At 44.5% G+C, this 18,209-nt stretch overlaps 1 protein-coding gene across 1 annotated transcript in view; it reads left to right on the forward strand.

Annotated features, from left to right (window-relative positions):
- Positions 1-16,102, forward strand: part of LOC148435707 (caspase-10-like) — a 136,816-nt gene extending 120,714 nt beyond the window's left edge. Inside the window, exons 9-11 of the mRNA XM_088465622.1 lie at positions 13,866-13,972; positions 15,306-15,639; positions 16,022-16,102. Coding sequence (XP_088321748.1) covers positions 13,866-13,972; positions 15,306-15,639; positions 16,022-16,102 — 522 coding nt within the window. The remainder of the gene's footprint in view (positions 1-13,865; positions 13,973-15,305; positions 15,640-16,021) is intronic.
- Positions 16,103-18,209: the final 2,107 nt, after the last annotated feature.

Below are 18,209 nucleotides of genomic sequence, written 5' to 3' on the forward strand. Positions count from 1 at the left end.
CAAATGGTAAACAGTATATAATGGCAAGTTCGTTATCTCAAAAATATAGTTACGTGAATAACATCCAGTGTAGGGAGTTGTCAAGCTGTAGACCATTCTGAAATGGGTGCGGAAAGACTGGGAAAATCAGTCTGTTTCCGTAAGGCCTCAGGAAGTTCATCTATGATGCCGAAAGTTTGAAGGAGTTTGCATCCTTGAGTGGGAGTCTTGACAACATGCGTTGTACTATTTCTGGTGACAAGGAGTTGAAAAGGGAAGCCCCATTTATACTTAATGTTGTGATTCTGAAGTGCCTTTGTCACATTGACAAGATCTCACCGCTTCCGAAGCGTTGATTGAGCAAAGTCTTGAAATATTTGGAGCTGAGAGCCAGAATAGGAAACTGCTGCGACCCCTCTAATAGATGCCGTTATTTGGTCTTTAGCCTTGAAATAATGAAACCGTAATATGACCTCTCATGGTGGTTGATCTGGTGGTGGTTTGGGGCGGAGGGCTCAATGAGCGCAATCCAAAAGGAGGAAGTCTTTGGAAATATCCGGGACGAGTTGTAAAATCAGGCCCTCCAAGTAAGCCAGGAGGGCTTCTGCTAACACTGTTTCAGGTATGTTGCGAATACGAGCGAACCTGGGTATCCTGGAGTTCAGGGATCACACAGTGGAGCAGGTTATAATGAAGGCAAGATGAACTTTATTCATGGAGACACATAAATCCAGCAAACAGTAAGAAGAGTTTTATCAATACAGTCCACTCAGAGTTCAGCAAAGTCTTTTCCAGCTGCTCTATATCTCCTTCCTACCTGGCCAGCAATGACAGCTGTAGCAGGGCACACAGAGCTGCTGTATATCTCCTCCCTACCTGGCCAGCAATGACAGCTGTAGCTGAGCACACAGAGCTGCTATATATCTCGTCTCTACCTGGTCAGCAATGACAGCTGTAGCAGGGCACACAGAGCTGCTATATATCTCCTCCCTACCTGGCCAGCAATGACAGCTGTAGCAGGGCACACAGAGCTGCTGTATATCTCCTCCCTACCTGGCCAGCAATGACAGCTGTAGCTGAGCACACAGAGCTGCTATATATCTCGTCTCTACCTGGTCAGCAATGACAGCTGTAGCAGGGCACACAGAGCTGCTCTATATCTCCTCCCTACCTGGCCAGCAATGACAGCTGTAGCAGGGCACACAGAGCTGCTCTATATCTCCTCCCTACCTGGCCATCAATGACAGCTGTAGCAGGGCACACAGAGCTGCTATATATCTCCTTATCTGGTCTGGAATGACAGCTGTAGCAGGGCACACAGAGCTGCTATAGATCTCAAGACACTGAGAGGGGACAACACCGCCAACCTCCAGAGTCACACTGTACTCACACACTTCCCCACAATTCCCCTTGCTGCACCACCCTACTTCCCTCTCTATTTGATGGGCCCTGTTGTCATTCTTTCCAGAGAGGAAGGAGGAGGGCTTTGTAACAGAAACACTCCATTGCTGTCTGTTGCTGACAAACTTCCTGTATGAGACTTATGCAGACTGAGGGCTTCAATTTAAGAACACAGAAATGGGTCATGAAGTTAACTCTTTTCAACATGCAGGAAAGTCATAGAAGTCCTTTTCCCTTGCCTTCTCACAGTAAGGCCTCCTATGTAAGCTGCTCACCTGAGTAAGGCCTCCTATGTAAGCTGCTCACCTGAGTGAGGCCTCCTATGTAAGATGCTCACCTGAGTAAGGCCTCCTATGTAAGATGCTCACCTGAGTAAGGCCTCCTTTGTAAGCTGCGCATCTGAGTAAGGCCTCCTATGTAAGATGCTCACCTGAGTAAGGCCTCCTATGTAAGATGCTCACCTGAGTAAAGCCTCCTATGTAAGATGCTCACCTGAGTAAGGCCTCCTATGTAAGCTGCTCACCTGAGTAAGGCCTCCTTTGTAAGCTGCGCATCTGAGTAAGGCCTCCTATGTAAGATGCTCACCTGAGTAAGGCCTCCTATGTAAGATGCTCATCTGAGTAAGACCTCCTATGTAAACTGCTCATCTGAGTAAGGCCTCCTATGTAAGCTGCTCATCTGAGTAAGACCTTCTATGTAAGCTGCTCATCTGAGTAAGGCCTCCTATGTAAGCTGTTGTCTCTCTGTACGTAGCCGCCGCCAGCGAAACTCCTATAAGGCGCAACATCTTCGTGTGTTGGATTTACCACACCCCCTTTTATTTATCAGTCGCTACACAGGAATACTTAATATAATTCCAACACCCTGTGTACAAACCTGTACTGTGTCTCTGTGGGCAGACAATCAGGACACGTGCGCGGTGATGAAAAAACATTGGCTGTTTGCATTCTTATCGGCATAGCGTATCAGTTCCTCAGTATGGAACCATCTTTTCCTATATACTTAGTATGGATCCAGCCTTTCTGTGTGTGCACGTGTGGGGAATTAGTGTGGATCCAGCATTTCTGGGTGTGCACGTGTGGGAAATTAGTGTAGATCCAGCATTTCTGGGTGTGCACGTGTAGGAAATTAGTGTGGATCCAGCATTTCTGGGTGTGCATGTGTGGGGAATTAGTGTAGATCCAGCTTTTCTGGATGTGCACGTGTAGGAAATAAGTGTGGATCCAGCATTTTTGGGTGTGCACATGTGGGGAATTAGTGTGGATCCAGCATTTATGGGTGTGCATGTGTGGGGAATTAGTGTAGATCCAGCTTTTCTGGGTGTGCACGTGTAGGAACTTAGTGTGGATCCAGCATTTCTGTGTGTGCACGTGTAGGAAATTAGTGTGGATCCAGCATTTCTGGGTGTGCACGTGTGGGAAATTGGTGTGGATCCAGCATTTTTGGGTGTACACATGTGGGGGAATTAGTGTGGATCCAGTATTTCTGGGTGTGCACATGTGGGGAATTAGTGTTGATCCAGCATTTCTGGCTGTGCACGTGTAGGAAATTAGTGTGGATCCAGCATTTCTGGGTGTGCATGTGTGGGGAATTAGTGTGGATCCAGCTTTTCTGGGTGTGCACATGTGGGGAATTACAGTGTGGATCCAGCTTTTCTGGGTGTGCACATGTGGGGAATTAAAGTGTGGATCCAGCTTTTCTGGGGGTGCACGTGTGGGAAATTAGTATGGATCCAGCTTTTCTGGGTGTGCACGTGTGGGGAATTAGTGTGGATCCAGCATTTTTGGTTGTACACATGTTGGGAATTAGTGTGAATCCAGCATTTCTGGGTGTGCACGTGTGGGGAATTAGTGTGGATCCAGCATTTCTGGCTGTGCACGTGTAGGAAATTAGTGTGGATCCAGCATTTTTGGGTGTGCACATGTAGGAAATTAGTGTGGATCCAGCATTTCTGGGTGTGCACGTGTAGGAAATTAGTGTGGATCCAGCATTTTTGGGTGTGCACATGTAGGAAATTAGTGTGGATCCAGCATTTCTGGGTGTGCACATGTGGGGAATTAGTGTGGATCCAGCTTTTCTGGGTGTGCACGTGTGGGAAATTAGTATGGATCTAGCATTTCTGGGTGTGCACGTGTAGGAAATTAGTGTGGATCCAGCTTTTCTGGGTGTGCACGTGTGGGAAATTAGTGTGGATCCAGCATTTCTGGGTGTGCACGTGTAGGAAATTAGTGTGGATCCAGCATTTCTGGGTGTGCACATGTGGGGAATTAGTGTGGATCCAGCATTTCTGGGTGTGCACGTGTAGGAAATTAGTGTGGATCCAGCATTTCTGGGTGTGCACGTGTGGGAAATTATGTGGATCCAGCTTTTCTGGGTGGGCACGTGTAGAAAATTAGTGTGGATCCAGCTTTTCTGGGTGTGCATGTGTGGGGAATTAGTGTGAATCCAGCATTTCTGGGTGTGCACGTGTGGGGAATTAGTGTGGATCCAGCATTTCTGGCTGTGCACGTGTAGGAAATTAGTGTGGATCCAGCATTTTTGGGTGTGCACATGTAGGAAATTAGTGTGGATCCAGCATTTCTGGGTGTGCACATGTGGGGAATTAGTGTGGATCCAGCATTTCTGGGTGTGTACGTGTAGGAAATTAGTGTGGATCCAGCTTTTCTGGGTGTGCACGTGTGGGAAATTAGTATGGATCTAGCATTTCTGGGTGTGCACGTATAGGAAATTAGTGTGGATCCAGCTTTTCTGGGTGTGCACGTGTAGGAAATTAGTGTGGATCCAGCATTTCTGGGTGTGCACGTGTAGGAAATTAGTGTGGATCCAGCATTTCTGGGTGTGCACATGTGGGGAATTAGTGTGGATCCAGCATTTCTGGGTGTGCACGTGTAGGAAATTAGTGTGGATCCAGCATTTCTGGGTGTGCACGTGTGGGAAATTATGTGGATCCAGCTTTTCTGGGTGGGCACGTGTAGGAAATTAGTGTGGATCCAGCTTTTCTGGGTGTGCATGTGTGGGGAATTAGTGTGGATCCAGCTTTTCTGGGTGTGCACGTGTAGGAAATTTTGTGTGGATCCAGCTTTTCTGGGTGTGCACGTGTAGGAAATTAGTGTGGATCCAGCATTTCTGGGTGTGCACATGTGGGGAATTAGTGTGGATCCAGCATTTCTGGGTGTGCACGTGTAGGAAATTAGTCTGGATCCAGCATTTTTGGGTGTACACATGTGGGGAATTAGTGTGGATCCAGCATTTCTGGGTGTGCACATGTGGGGGAATTAGTGTGGATCCAGCATTTCTGGGTGTGCACGTGTGGGGAATTAGTGTGAATCCAGCATTTCTGGGTGTGCACGTGTGGGGAATTAGTGTGGATCCAGCATTTCTGGCTGTGCACGTGTAGGAAATTATGTGGATCCAGCATTTTTGGGTGTGCACATGTAGGAAATTAGTGTGGATCCAGCATTTCTGGGTGTGCACATGTGGGGAATTAGTGTGGATCCAGCATTTCTGGGTGTGTACGTGTAGGAAATTAGTGTGGATCCAGCTTTTCTGGGTGTGCACGTGTAGGAAATTAGTATGGATCTAGCATTTCTGGGTTTGCACGTGTAGGAAATTAGTGTGGATCCAGCTTTTCTGGGTGTGCACGTGTAGGAAATTAGTGTGGATCCAGCATTTCTGGGTGTGCACGTGTGTGAAATTAATGTAGATCCAGCATTTCTGGGTGTGCACGTGTAGGAAATAAGTGTGGATCCAGCATTTCTGGGTGTGCACATGTGGGAAATTAGTATGGATCCAGCTTTTCTGGGTGTGCACATGTGGGGAATTAGTGTGGATCCAGCATTTTTGGGTGTACACATGTGGGGAATTAGTGTGAATCCAGCATTTCTGGGTGTGCACGTGTGGGGAATTAGTGTGGATCCAGCATTTCTGGCTGTGCACATGTGGGGAATTAGTGTGGATCCAGCATTTCTGGGTGTGTACGTGTAGGAAATTAGTGTGGATCCAGCTTTTCTGGGTGTGCACGTGTGGGAAATTAGTATGGATCTAGCATTTCTGGGTGTGCACGTGTAGGAAATTAGTGTGGATCCAGCTTTTCTGGGTGTGCACGTGTAGGAAATTAGTGTGGATCCAGCATTTCTGGTTGTGCACGTGTAGGAAATTAGTGTGGATCCAGCATTTCTGGGTGTGCACATGTGGGGAATTAGTGTGGATCCAGCATTTCTGGGTGTGCACGTGTAGGAAATTAGTGTGGATCCAGCATTTCTGGGTGTGCACGTGTGGGAAATTATGTGGATCCAGCATTTCTGGGTGGGCACGTGTAGGAAATTAGTGTGGATCCAGCTTTTCTGGGTGTGCATGTGTGGGGAATTAGTGTGGATCCAGCTTTTCTGGGTGTGCACGTGTAGGACATTTTGTGTGGATCCAGCTTTTCTGGGTGTGCACATGTGGGGAATTAGTGTGGATCCAGCATTTCTGGGTGTGTACGTGTAGGAAATTAGTGTGGATCCAGCTTTTCTGGGTGTGCACGTGTGGGAAATTAGTATGGATCTAGCATTTCTGGGTGTGCACGTGTAGGAAATTAGTGTGGATCCAGCTTTTCTGGTTGTGCACGTGTAGGAAATTAGTGTGGATCCAGCATTTCTGGGTGTGCACGTGTAGGAAATTAGTGTGGATCCAGCATTTCTGGGTGTGCACATGTGGGGAATTAGTGTGGATCCAGCATTTCTGGGTGTGCACGTGTAGGAAATTAGTGTGGATCCAGCATTTCTGGGTGTGCACGTGTGGGAAATTATGTGGATCCAGCTTTTCTGGGTGGGCACGTGTAGGAAATTAGTGTGGATCCAGCTTTTCTGGGTGTGCATGTGTGGGGAATTAGTGTGGATCCAGCTTTTCTGGGTGTGCACGTGTAGGAAATTTTGTGTGGATCCAGCTTTTCTGGGTGTGCACATGTAGGAAATTAGTGTGGATCCAGCATTTCTGGGTGTGCACGTGTAGGAAATTAGTGTGGATCCAGCATTTCTGGGTGTGCACATGTGGGGAATTAGTGTGGATCCAGCATTTCTGGGTGTGCACGTGTAGGAAATTAGTCTGGATCCAGCATTTTTGGGTGTACACATGTGGGGAATTAGTGTGGATCCAGCATTTCTGGGTGTGCACATGTGGGGGAATTAGTGTGGATCCAGCATTTCTGGGTGTGCACGTGTGGGGAATTAGTGTGAATCCAGCATTTCTGGGTGTGCACGTGTGGGGAATTAGTGTGGATCCAGCATTTCTGGCTGTGCACGTGTAGGAAATTATGTGGATCCAGCATTTTTGGGTGTGCACATGTAGGAAATTAGTGTGGATCCAGCATTTCTGGGTGTGCACATGTGGGGAATTAGTGTGGATCCAGCATTTCTGGGTGTGTACGTGTAGGAAATTAGTGTGGATCCAGCTTTTCTGGGTGTGCACGTGTAGGAAATTAGTATGGATCTAGCATTTCTGGGTGTGCACGTGTAGGAAATTAGTGTGGATCCAGCTTTTCTGGGTGTGCACGTGTAGGAAATTAGTGTGGATCCAGCATTTCTGGGTGTGCACGTGTGTGAAATTAATGTAGATCCAGCATTTCTGGGTGTGCACGTGTAGGAAATAAGTGTGGATCCAGCATTTCTGGGTGTGCACATGTGGGAAATTAGTATGGATCCAGCTTTTCTGGGTGTGCACGTGTGGGGAATTAGTGTGGATCCAGCATTTTTGGGTGTACACATGTGGGGAATTAGTGTGAATCCAGCATTTCTGGGTGTGCACGTGTGGGGAATTAGTGTGGATCCAGCATTTCTGGCTGTGCACATGTGGGGAATTAGTGTGGATCCAGCTTTTCTGGGTGTGCACGTGTAGGAAATTTTGTGTGGATCCAGGTTTTCTGGGTGTGCACGTGTAGGAAATTAGTGTGGATCCAGCATTTCTGGGTGTGCATGTGTAGGAAATTAGTGTGGATCCAGCATTTCTGGGTGTGCATATGTGGGGAATTAGTGTGGATCCAGCATTTCTGGGTGTGCACGTGTGGGGATTTAGTATTGATCCAGCATTTCTGGGTGTGCACGTGTAGGAAATTATGTGGATCCAGCATTTCTGGGTGGGCACGTGTAGGAAATTAGTGTGGATCCAGCTTTTCTGGGTGTGCATGTGTGGGGAATTAGTGTGGATCCAGCTTTTCTGCGTGTGCAAGTGTAGGAAATTTTGTGTGGATCCAGCTTTTACAATGCTTACTATGGATCAGGTTTTTCCAATATACTTTGCATGGTTCTGGCCTTTTCCCACAGCCTTTGTTTTGCACATTACTTGAATATAAATATGCTATTGACATTTGGGATATAGGGGTCTATTTACTAAGCAGTGTTAGAAGACAGAGTGAAAAGTGATATGAAAGTGATAAGGTGCCAGCCAATCAGCTCCCAATTATCATTTTTCAAACACAGTCTGTGAGGTGACAGTTGGGAGCTAATTGGCTGGCACCTTATCACTTTTTACTCTCCTAACAGTGCTTAGTAAATAGACTCCATAGAGTATCCAGGTATTCTGGTATGTTATCATATATTAAGTGTACATTTTAAAAATCTATGGTAATATTTTGAATTGATAGAAATATGTGATGTGTATGGTTTAGAGTGTTTTTTTATTTATTTCTGTGCTCTTGTGCTGAGTGACAAGGATGTGATATATATGGCATAGAGGGCTTTTAGGACTCATAATTTTTGGACGCATGCGTAATATAGAACTATCTTACTGTTTTATATTTACTATTATACTTTTATACATTGCCATTAGTGACTTATCTAAAACATTATTTGGATTATCAGAGTTTTTGACCACATATGTAGGTTAAAGCCATTATTGGGATGCTGGACATAGTGTAATGTTGCTAGGGTAATAGTTTGCTATAGTCCCACTAACGTTTTTGTTGGGCCCCACCTACAGTTGATTTTGTCTTGTCTACATGGGGCACTTTCAGAAAATTTTTCCAGGGCAACTTTAATTTCCCAATCCACCTTTGACTGGGGTATTATTTATTATCACAATTGCAATGCGATCTGAGCATGACATTACCGCCCATGATCTCATTGCAAGACGCAATCCTATCACCAGGAAGCGCCATCCGGCACCCGCAGGGACATAGGCCCTGAAAGGAGCTCGTCCCTGTGATGGGCCCGGACAACTGCCGGGGCTACTGCGCATGCTCAGTCCTGCTGACTGCACATGCACGGCCGCCATTGCGATGTCTAGCCCATAGGCTACAGCGACTAACGCCATCTTCAGGCAGCCCCCAGGCCCTCGGCTATTCACCTCAACCAGGAGTCAGAAAGGATGACCTAATAATAGGGATAAAGCTGCCATACACTAGAGCAACTTACATCCAACTCGGGAGATGGAGAACGAATTTAGAGGCGCAGAGAGGCCATTTCAGTGGTGTTCCTAGGATGTAAGGGGCATTACTGTTAGGGGCACAGTATGGCGTAAGGGGCATTACTGTTAGGGGCATAGTATGGCCTATGGGGCATTACTGTTAGGGGCATAGTGTGGCGTAAGGGGCATTACTGTTTGGGGCATAGTATGGCGTAAGGGGCATTACTGTGTGTTGTAACGTGAATGAGAGGCACCACTGTGCAGTGTAATGTGACGAAGGGGCACTACTGTGTGGTATAATTTGAATTGGGGGTACTATTGTGTGGTCACGCCCCTTCCCAGTGAGCCCACATCTGTTTATTTTCTGTGCTTCTATTATGGAGGGGGGCACCAATGCTCTTTATGTACACAGGGCACCAATATGTGTAGTAACAGCTCTGCATTGGTGTACACAGATGTGTCCTTCTCTGTGCTCACCACCACCTGCCCTACAGTGATCACTATCTAATCCTCTACAGCTGCTAAGCTAGTGCTGGGTCAGTTGAGAAAATGCCTTCTCTTTTCTTTGGGTGTGATCTACACCAATGTGCCAGCTTTACCTAACAGAACCAACCAAATACCAAGGGCCAAATGTAATAGGGTGAGAGAAAACTGTCACATTTGTAAACTCAGCCAATGTAATAAAGTCACAGAGCAGGGGAACTCGCCCCAATGTAATAAAGTCACAGAACAGGGAAACCCACCCCAATGTAATAAAGTCACTGAACAGGGAAACTCGCCCCAATGTAATAAAGTTACAGAGCAGGGAAACCCGCCCCAATGTAATAAAGTCACTGAACAGGGAAACTCGCCCCAATGTAATAAAGTCACAGAGCAGGGAAACTCGCCCCAATGTAATAAAGTCACTGAACAGGGAAACTCGTCCCAATGTAATAAAGTCACAGAACAGGGAAACTCGCCCCAATGTAATAAAGTCACTGAACAGGGAAACTCGCCCCAATGTAATAAAGTCACAGAGCAGGGAAACTCGCCCCAATGTAATAAAGTCACTGAACAGGGAAACTCGCCCCAATGTAATAAAGTCACAGAACATGGAAACTCGCCCCAATGTAATAGTCACTGAGCAGGGAAACTCGCCCCAATGTAATAAAGTCACAGAACATGTAAACTTGCCCCAATGTAATAAAGTCACTGAACAGGGTATCAGCCCCAATGTAATAAAGTCACAGAACAGGGAAACTCGCCCCAATGTAATAAAGTCACAGAACAGGGAAACCCGCCCCAATGTAATAAAGTCACTGAACAGGGAAACTCGCCCCAATGTAATAAAGTCACAGAGCAGGGAAACTCGCCCCGATGTAATAAAGTCACAGAACATGTAAACTTGCCCCAATGTAATAAAGTCACTGAACAGGGAAACCCGCCCCAATGTAATAAAGTCACTGAACAGGGAAACTCGCCCCAATGTAATAAAGTCACAGAGCAGGGAAACTCGCCCCAATGTAATAAAGTCACTGAACAGGGAAACTCGTCCCAATGTAATAAAGTCACAGAACATGGAAACTCGCCCCAATGTAATAAAGTCACAGAGCAGGGAAACTCGCCCCAATGTAATAAAGTCACTGAACAGGGAAACTCGTCCCAATGTAATAAAGTCACAGAACATGGAAACTCGCCCCAATGTAATAAAGTCACTGAGCAGGGAAACTCGCCCCAATGTAATAAAGTCACAGAACATGGAAACTCGCCCCGATGTAATAAAGTCACTGAACAGGGAAACCCGCCCCAATGTAATAAAGTCACTGAACAGGGAAACTCGCCCCAATGTAATAAAGTCACTGAACAGGGAAACTCGCCCCAATGTAATAAAGTCACATAGCAGGGAAACTCGCCCCAATGTAATAAAGTCACAGAACAGGGAAACTCGCCCCAATGTAATAACGTCACAGAACATGTTGCATGTTTTTCAGACTCAAACAACTCTCAAGATTTAAACTCTCATCCAGGTGTTTCCTGTTTTGACAATACTACTCGATCAATGTATTATGGACCGTACACACGGTCATACATTAAAGATATCAGATAATGATCGTTATCTAATCGTCCTGCATGTGCTGGGTGTTAGATATCGAACATCCAGCACATGCCCCAAACAACCAGTACTATAACGACCGGTCCTTATAGTAAACAGGCTAACCTAGTTGATATCGACCATCTATGCCCACGCATCGACCAGGGCCCGTAAACAGAACGATATAAACGATGGAATGATAAATGATATTGTTATCGTTTATATCATCCTGAAAATCGACCTGTGTGTACGCAGCATTAGTGTGAGAGTTTTACGGCTAAACTCTCACCCTATTACATTTGGCCCCAAATGTCTGACTAGGGCACATGTTTAATCCCCTGCAGGATGTGCTCTGTTGTGTGTGTTCTAATACAGAGAATAATGTACACTTTTATGGTTTTTCTTTTGTATATTCTGTTTTTATTTGAAAAATTCGAAAAAAACACTTATACAATACTAAGAGACGGTCTCAAATCTCAGTGCAGCGAGATATAATAACATTTAAACATAAATAGATATAAATTATCCAAGATAATCGACAATCTTATAAATATCTTTATATCTAGAACATTACCATAAAAAGGAAACAAGGGGGCAGTGTACTTTACCAACATTATAAAAATAAAACGGGAGAAAGTAATAGGGAAAATGGAGAAAAAGGACAGGAGACCGTATCTGAGGGATTTGCTGGAATGAAGTAAAAGAAGAGAGTAGTTAGCAAAGGATCATTTCACGGCAATCAGGGAAGCAATATAATCTTTATATTCATTCATAGACTTATAGGGGTATATTTACTAAAGTGCAGGGTTTTAGAAGTGGAGATGTTGCCCATAACAACCAATCAGATTCTATCTATTATCTTCTAGATGGTGCTAGATAAATGTTAGGTAGAATCTGATATGCTATGGGCAACATCTCCACTTCTAAAAACCCGCACTTTAGTAAATAGACCCCATAGTATAACCACGGGAACCAAGTGGCCGACACCAGGAGTAAGTCTTCCATTCTCATAAACTAGTCAATTCTTGAAAACCAGTACACTTTTATATTGTCCTAATATTCATGATATGTGTAAGTGCATAGACTAAGCAGTGGGAGGAATCAGGGACAGTAAGGGAGGAGTCTGTGCCAGGAGCCAGGTGGTGACACCGAGATGGGCCTGTGTGCTTTATGATGTTAGTCCCAGTCTGGCCCTGCTAGGCACTGTTTTAGTGTTAATGTAACAATTCAGTTCTCTTTCTCTATATCTAAATAAAAAAAATATTTTTTCCTGGTCCCTATTAATTGTTAGTACTGCATTGACAATAATAAAATACATCCATACATATATAATGGTTTACAACACTAAAATCCATTTATTTTACATATACCAAAGATAAGCACCAAGAAACTGCGTCCAAAATATTTCTCACTCTTGCTGCTTCCACCTCTGCAAGATCTCTAAGAACAGACTTTTCTGATGCCACCAAAACCTGCCCACACTCATCATCTCCCAGCTGGACTACTGTAACCTCTCTACAAAGTACTTAGCGACCTCATTTCTGTCCACAATCCCTCCCACCTGCTTCACTATTCTTCCAAATGCCGCCTGTATGACACCTGGTCACCTTCCCTCACGCCACTCTGTCCCCCTCCTCAGGAAGTCACTCCACTAAGGGCAGTATGTACAGTATCAGCCTCGGAGAGAGATAATCAGTGTCTGTAATTGTAAGGACTGTGCTAGATAAATGGCAGAAGCTTTGGGCAACTTCCCCACTTCATCATCTATCTCTCATCCCCTAGGGGGCTTCTCTTTATCTCAGTACAATATCCAATTGTTCTCCCCTCCTCTTAGCTATCTGTAATGGAGGTGGGATAAGTAATGAGAGTAGCACTGAGCAGTGAACCTTTAAATTGAGGTTTAACAGTACGTATGATACCATGGTAACTGTAACATCCCAGGATAACCTGTGTGTTTATGTACTGTGTAAGGCGCTGCGGAACACTTGTGGCGCCATTAATATGTATGATACCATGGTAACTGTAACATCCCAGGATAACCTGTGTGTTTATGTACTGTGTAAGGCGCTGCGGAACACTTGTGGCGCCATTAATATGTATGATACCATGGTAACTGTAACATCCCAGGATAACCTGTGTGTTTATGTACTGTGTAAGGCGCTGCGGAACACTTGTGGCGCCATTAATATGTATGATACCATGGTAACTGTAACATCCCAGGATAACCTGTGTGTTTATGTACTGTGTAAGGCGCTGCGGAACACTTGTGGCACCAGTAATATGTATAATACCATGGTAACTGCAACATCCCAGGATAACCTGTGTGTTTATGTACTGTGTAAGGCGCTGCGGAACACTTGTGGCGCCATTAATATGTATGATACCATGGTAACTGTAACATCCCAGGATAACCTGTGTGTTTATGTACTGTGTAAGGCGCTGCGGAACACTTGTGGCACCAGTAATATGTATAATACCATGGTATCTGCAACATCCCAGGATAACCTGTGTGTTTATGTACTGTGTAAGGCGCTGCGGAACACTTGTGGCACCATTAATATGTATGATACCATGGTAACTGCAACATCCCAGGATAACCTGTGTGTTTATGTACTGTGTAAGGCGCTGCGGAACACTTGTGGTGCCATTAATATGTATGATACCATGGTAACTGCAACATTCCAGGATAACCTGTGTGTTTATGTACTGTGTAAGGCGCTGCGGAACACTTGTGGCACCAGTAATATGTATGATACCATGGTAACTGCAACATTCCAGGATAACCTGTGTGTTTATGTACTGTGTAAGGCGCTGCGGAACACTTGTGGCACCAGTAATATGTATGATACCATGGTAACTGTAACATCCCAGGATAACCTGTGTGTTTATGTACTGTGTAAGGCGCTGCGGAACACTTGTGGTGCCATTAATATGTATGATACCATGGTAACCTGTTGATGTATGTACTGTAGCACAAATGTTTCTTATGATATGATGGTGTTTAGTGATTATTTTCTTGGTTTGTATCTTGAAGATTTATGCAATGAATAGAAAACACAGAGGTTACTGCTTGATAATAAATAATAAAGAATTCATGAAGAGTGACCCAAGACCGGGAACTGAAAAAGATGAAGGTAATTTGTATTATTATATGCATTAGTTATATGTAAATATATACCTGTATATATGTATGTGTATATATATATATATATATATATATATATATATATATATATAAATAAATATCAACAAATGTGGATCTCGGAGGATCCAATATATACGATGTATTAACTCCTGTGGTCAACGTTTCAATGAATCAACATTTTCATCAGGCTCATTGAAACGTTGAGCACAGGAGTTATTACATTGTATATATTGAATCCTCCGAGTGCCGCATTTGTTAATATTTCTACTGCAGAGGCTGTGGGCTGGACGCGTGTGCTGGCAACGGGATGAAGTTATAGATCTAATGTTAGTGAGTGCCGGATTTTGTTGGAGAATATATATATATATAGCAGTAATAACATGAAAAAACCTGCCTAATATTGCATGGGTCCCATTCGTACCACCAAAAACAACCTGCTGAGGAATGGACTCCACAAGCATATACCATTTATTGGGTTACACAATTATACAATCAATAAAAGCACTCATTACAGGAATAATCCTACACACATGGCTTCTTTGTCAGTTTCTTAATTGTAACCATATAACAACTGAAATGTGGTAAATGTGGGCTGCGCACTGAACACTTTATATGATGTTTTAGCTAAATTGCAATCTATTTATGAGAATGGTATATTCATTGTGAAGGGTGATTCTAACCAGTTTGACTTAAAGTGGTACTGCCAAAGTTTTTTAAGAATGTTATGGTTCCGACTCAGGGGGCAAAGGATCAGGTCTATACTAATCTTAAAATGGTGAGACTGTTGTGTGTCCCCATATTGGAAAATCCAACCACATCCCCTTGTTCATGATACCTTTGTATAAACCCTTGGTTAGACATGTTAGACCTAACAGGAGATCGATTTCAGTTTGGCCTGAGGGAGCGACTGAGAAGCTACAGGACCACCTAGTATTTACTAATTGGCAAATGTAATTGAGGAATCCGTGGTAGAAGGGTCTATAAATATTGATCTTTTGACCACTATGGTTTTGGGCTATATTAGCTGCTGTGTAGAAAGTGTGACATTAAGGAAAACATTTAGGGTATTCCCTAATGAGAAACCATGGCTAAATAGCGAGGTATAGGGCCTTTAAATCCAGTAATAAGGAAGTGTATACAAAGGTGAGGTCTGACTTGAGGAGAGGCAGTAAAATGTCCAAAATAGAGTATTCAGCCAGGATGGAGAATACATTTAATCAATGTAAAGATCCAAGGGTCTAGGTGATATCACTGACTATAAAACTATGGCGATTGAGTTATGTGACGTTAATAGTGCCTTGGTGGAAACCTGAATATATTTTATTCTAGGTGCGAATCTGGAATCATGGTCCCGGAAATTCAACCTGAGGAGTTTCCCTTAGTGCTAGAGGAATTATCAGTACGGGAGTGTTTGCATAGTGTAATCTCGGGTAAAGCTGCAGCCCCAGATGAGATTCCGGAGAGGGTCCTAAGAGATTGTTGTAACAAGTTAGCGGGGATTTTTACGCTGATCTTTAATGTGTCCCTTGCATACTGCCAAGTCCCCAAATGTTTTAAAGAAACAACTATTGTCCCTGTTCCAAAAAAAGGTGTGCCTAAATGCCTGAACGATTATCACCCGATTGCTCTAACTTCTATTGTTATGAAATGTTTTGAGCGTTTGGTGCTGAAACATATTAAATCCCATCTTTCTGCTGAATTCAATTCTTGTCAATTTGCTTATAGGGCAAATCGTTCCACAGACTAACAGTTTTACATACGGTGCAGACCCACGTAGAGCAAAAGAGATTTTATATTAGAATTTTATTTGTTGATTTTAGTTCTTCTTTTAATACTATTATTCCAGTGTCTTTGGTTTCAAAGCTTTTTCAGTTAGGTGTAAATGGGCATACGTGCAATTGGGTCCTGAATTTTTTCGACGGATAGGCCCCAAGTAATCGAGTTAGGGGGTTGTGTTATTGGGGTAGTTTTACTGAAAACCGGTGAGCCACAGGGGTGCGTTTTGAGTCCACTACTATATTCTTTATTTACTCATGTCTGTTAAGATTGTGAAGTTTGCAGACGACATTGCTATTGTGGGTTTAATAGGAAATGAGGAGGAGGAAGCCTATCGGTACGAGGAGTAAGGATAATCGTTTAGTCCTAAATGCCACAAAAAGAGATGGTAATTTATTTCAGGAGGGTGGATTGTGGACCCAAATTACCAGTGGTTTTGGATGATATGGTAATTGAGGAGCTGGATTCCTTTACATATTTGGGAGCTCATATCTCAAAGGATCTGACCTGGTCTCTAAACTGTACACTTGTAGATAAAAGGGCGCAGCAGCGCCTTTTCTTTCTGCGGAGACTAAAGGCAGCTTGTTTGCGTTCAGAGACGCTCCTAAGCTTTTATCGGTGTATAATAGAGAGTGTCCTGACCTATGGGATTATTACATGGTTTGGAAATCGTTCTGCTGCTGATCGGGGCTCTTGAACGCGTGGTCAAGACTGCAAGTAAAATAATAGGTGTGATATTGTCCCAAATTCAAGTTCTCTATGACAGTAGAGTATTAAAGTGGACTAGAAGCATTTTAGCTGACCCTACTCATCCCAATGTACGATTTAGGAGTGTGCGCGCACGTACAAAGTGGTTATATAATAGCTTCTTTCCAGTCGCTGTTCGTCTATTGAACTGACAAATTGCACTGACCTGAGTATTATGGAAATGTTTTACCAGTTTGTTTATATGCTGAAGTGTTTGTAATTGACATTTAGTTGACAATCCAACATTTTGTTTTGTTGTTGATGACAGTAAAGTGTGTATTGTATTATATTGTATTGTTGTTACAATTTGTGTTATTTATAATAAGTATTTACTGTATATAGATTGTCCACAGTAACCAAGAGAATTTTCACACAGATCAGTATTACCAGCCATGGTGTATTATAGCTTGTTAAATGAGCAGCTCTCACCGAGACACTTCTTAGACATACCGATCCGTATTGTGTCTCAATCCATCATTTTCAGATTGCCGATGAATGATGAGGAAGAAAGTTACTTGGATCCTTCCATTTGGGTGATCCCCAGTATTTGCTGGGGATGAGGGATGGCTATAAGCCGTCAGTAAGTGCCGCACTTGTATACAGCCGTCAGTAAGTGCCGCACTTGTATACAGCCGCAGGTCCCGTCACCTGATCAGCCCCTAGGGCTACGCTGGTCCATGGCTTTATCTGGCGTACCAGAAGTATAAGTCTATAGTCTGCATTAAGGACGTACGTTTTTTCAACAGCTCAACTGTCCGCCGCATATATGGAGGTCAGACACTTCTCTAGAGACATCTATGGCAACCGAGGTAAAGTCAGAGGTGGCTGCCGATATTCCGGTATGGCATAAAAAGAGCACCCGCGCGTTTCAGGCAATCTCCCTTTATTGTGGCTTACTTTAATAGTTGGGCCCCTCCGTTCATTGGTTAATTCCTTACACTGCATAGTTATGTATCGTCCTTTTCATTAACCCTTTTTCAGCTTTTTTTTGAAAGTCCATTGGAAGTACTTATTCAAATTCTATCCTTTCACTTTTTGGGGTACATTTATCATTAATTTCTACTTCAGGGTCCATAGGGTATCCACAGGATACCTTGGGGTATAGGTGTGACGTCAGTCGCTGGGCACCATAGAGTTAAGCTTTTCAGCCTCCCAGGATGCACTAGGGTCCCCCTCCTATACCCCGCCCCCGAGCCAAGGCACCTCAGTTTAGTTTGGTGCCCGGCCGGAGTCGGGTGCTCCTGTCGGAGTGGGGGCTAGAAGAGCCCCTGAAGCTTTCTTCAATGCAGCTGTGGCTGCACATCTGGATGTACAGCATGGACAGTCAGTCCTGACGTCCATGCTGTCTTCCCTACACCCCCGCCGGTACCAGAATGCCAGTACCGATCCGGGGATGCTGGTGAGCATCTGGGGTCACAGCTAGCGGTGACCCCAGATGTTCCGGACCATGGCCGGATCCAAGGGGGGCAAAGGTAAGCAGCGGTGTCCCGCGGTGGGTCCCCGCTGGTCACATGGTCCTAAGTCCCCAGGCAGGGGGCTCCCTGGGGACTGGCTGCCGCGCGGAGCCAGGCGACCAACCTGCGCTTTCCACTACCCCCTGGGACAGCGGACCGCAGCAGAGCGGTAGCGCTGCGGCATGCCAGGGGAGCGCGCCTTCCCTGTCTCACAGCCAGCGCCTCCCCCGCTGCACACAGCCCTCTCTGCACGCTG

The sequence above is a fragment of the Taudactylus pleione genome, unplaced genomic scaffold, assembly GCF_031769625.1.
Source record: "Taudactylus pleione unplaced genomic scaffold, aTauple2 ptg002047l, whole genome shotgun sequence".
Classification (NCBI taxonomy): Eukaryota; Metazoa; Chordata; class Amphibia; order Anura; family Myobatrachidae; genus Taudactylus; species Taudactylus pleione.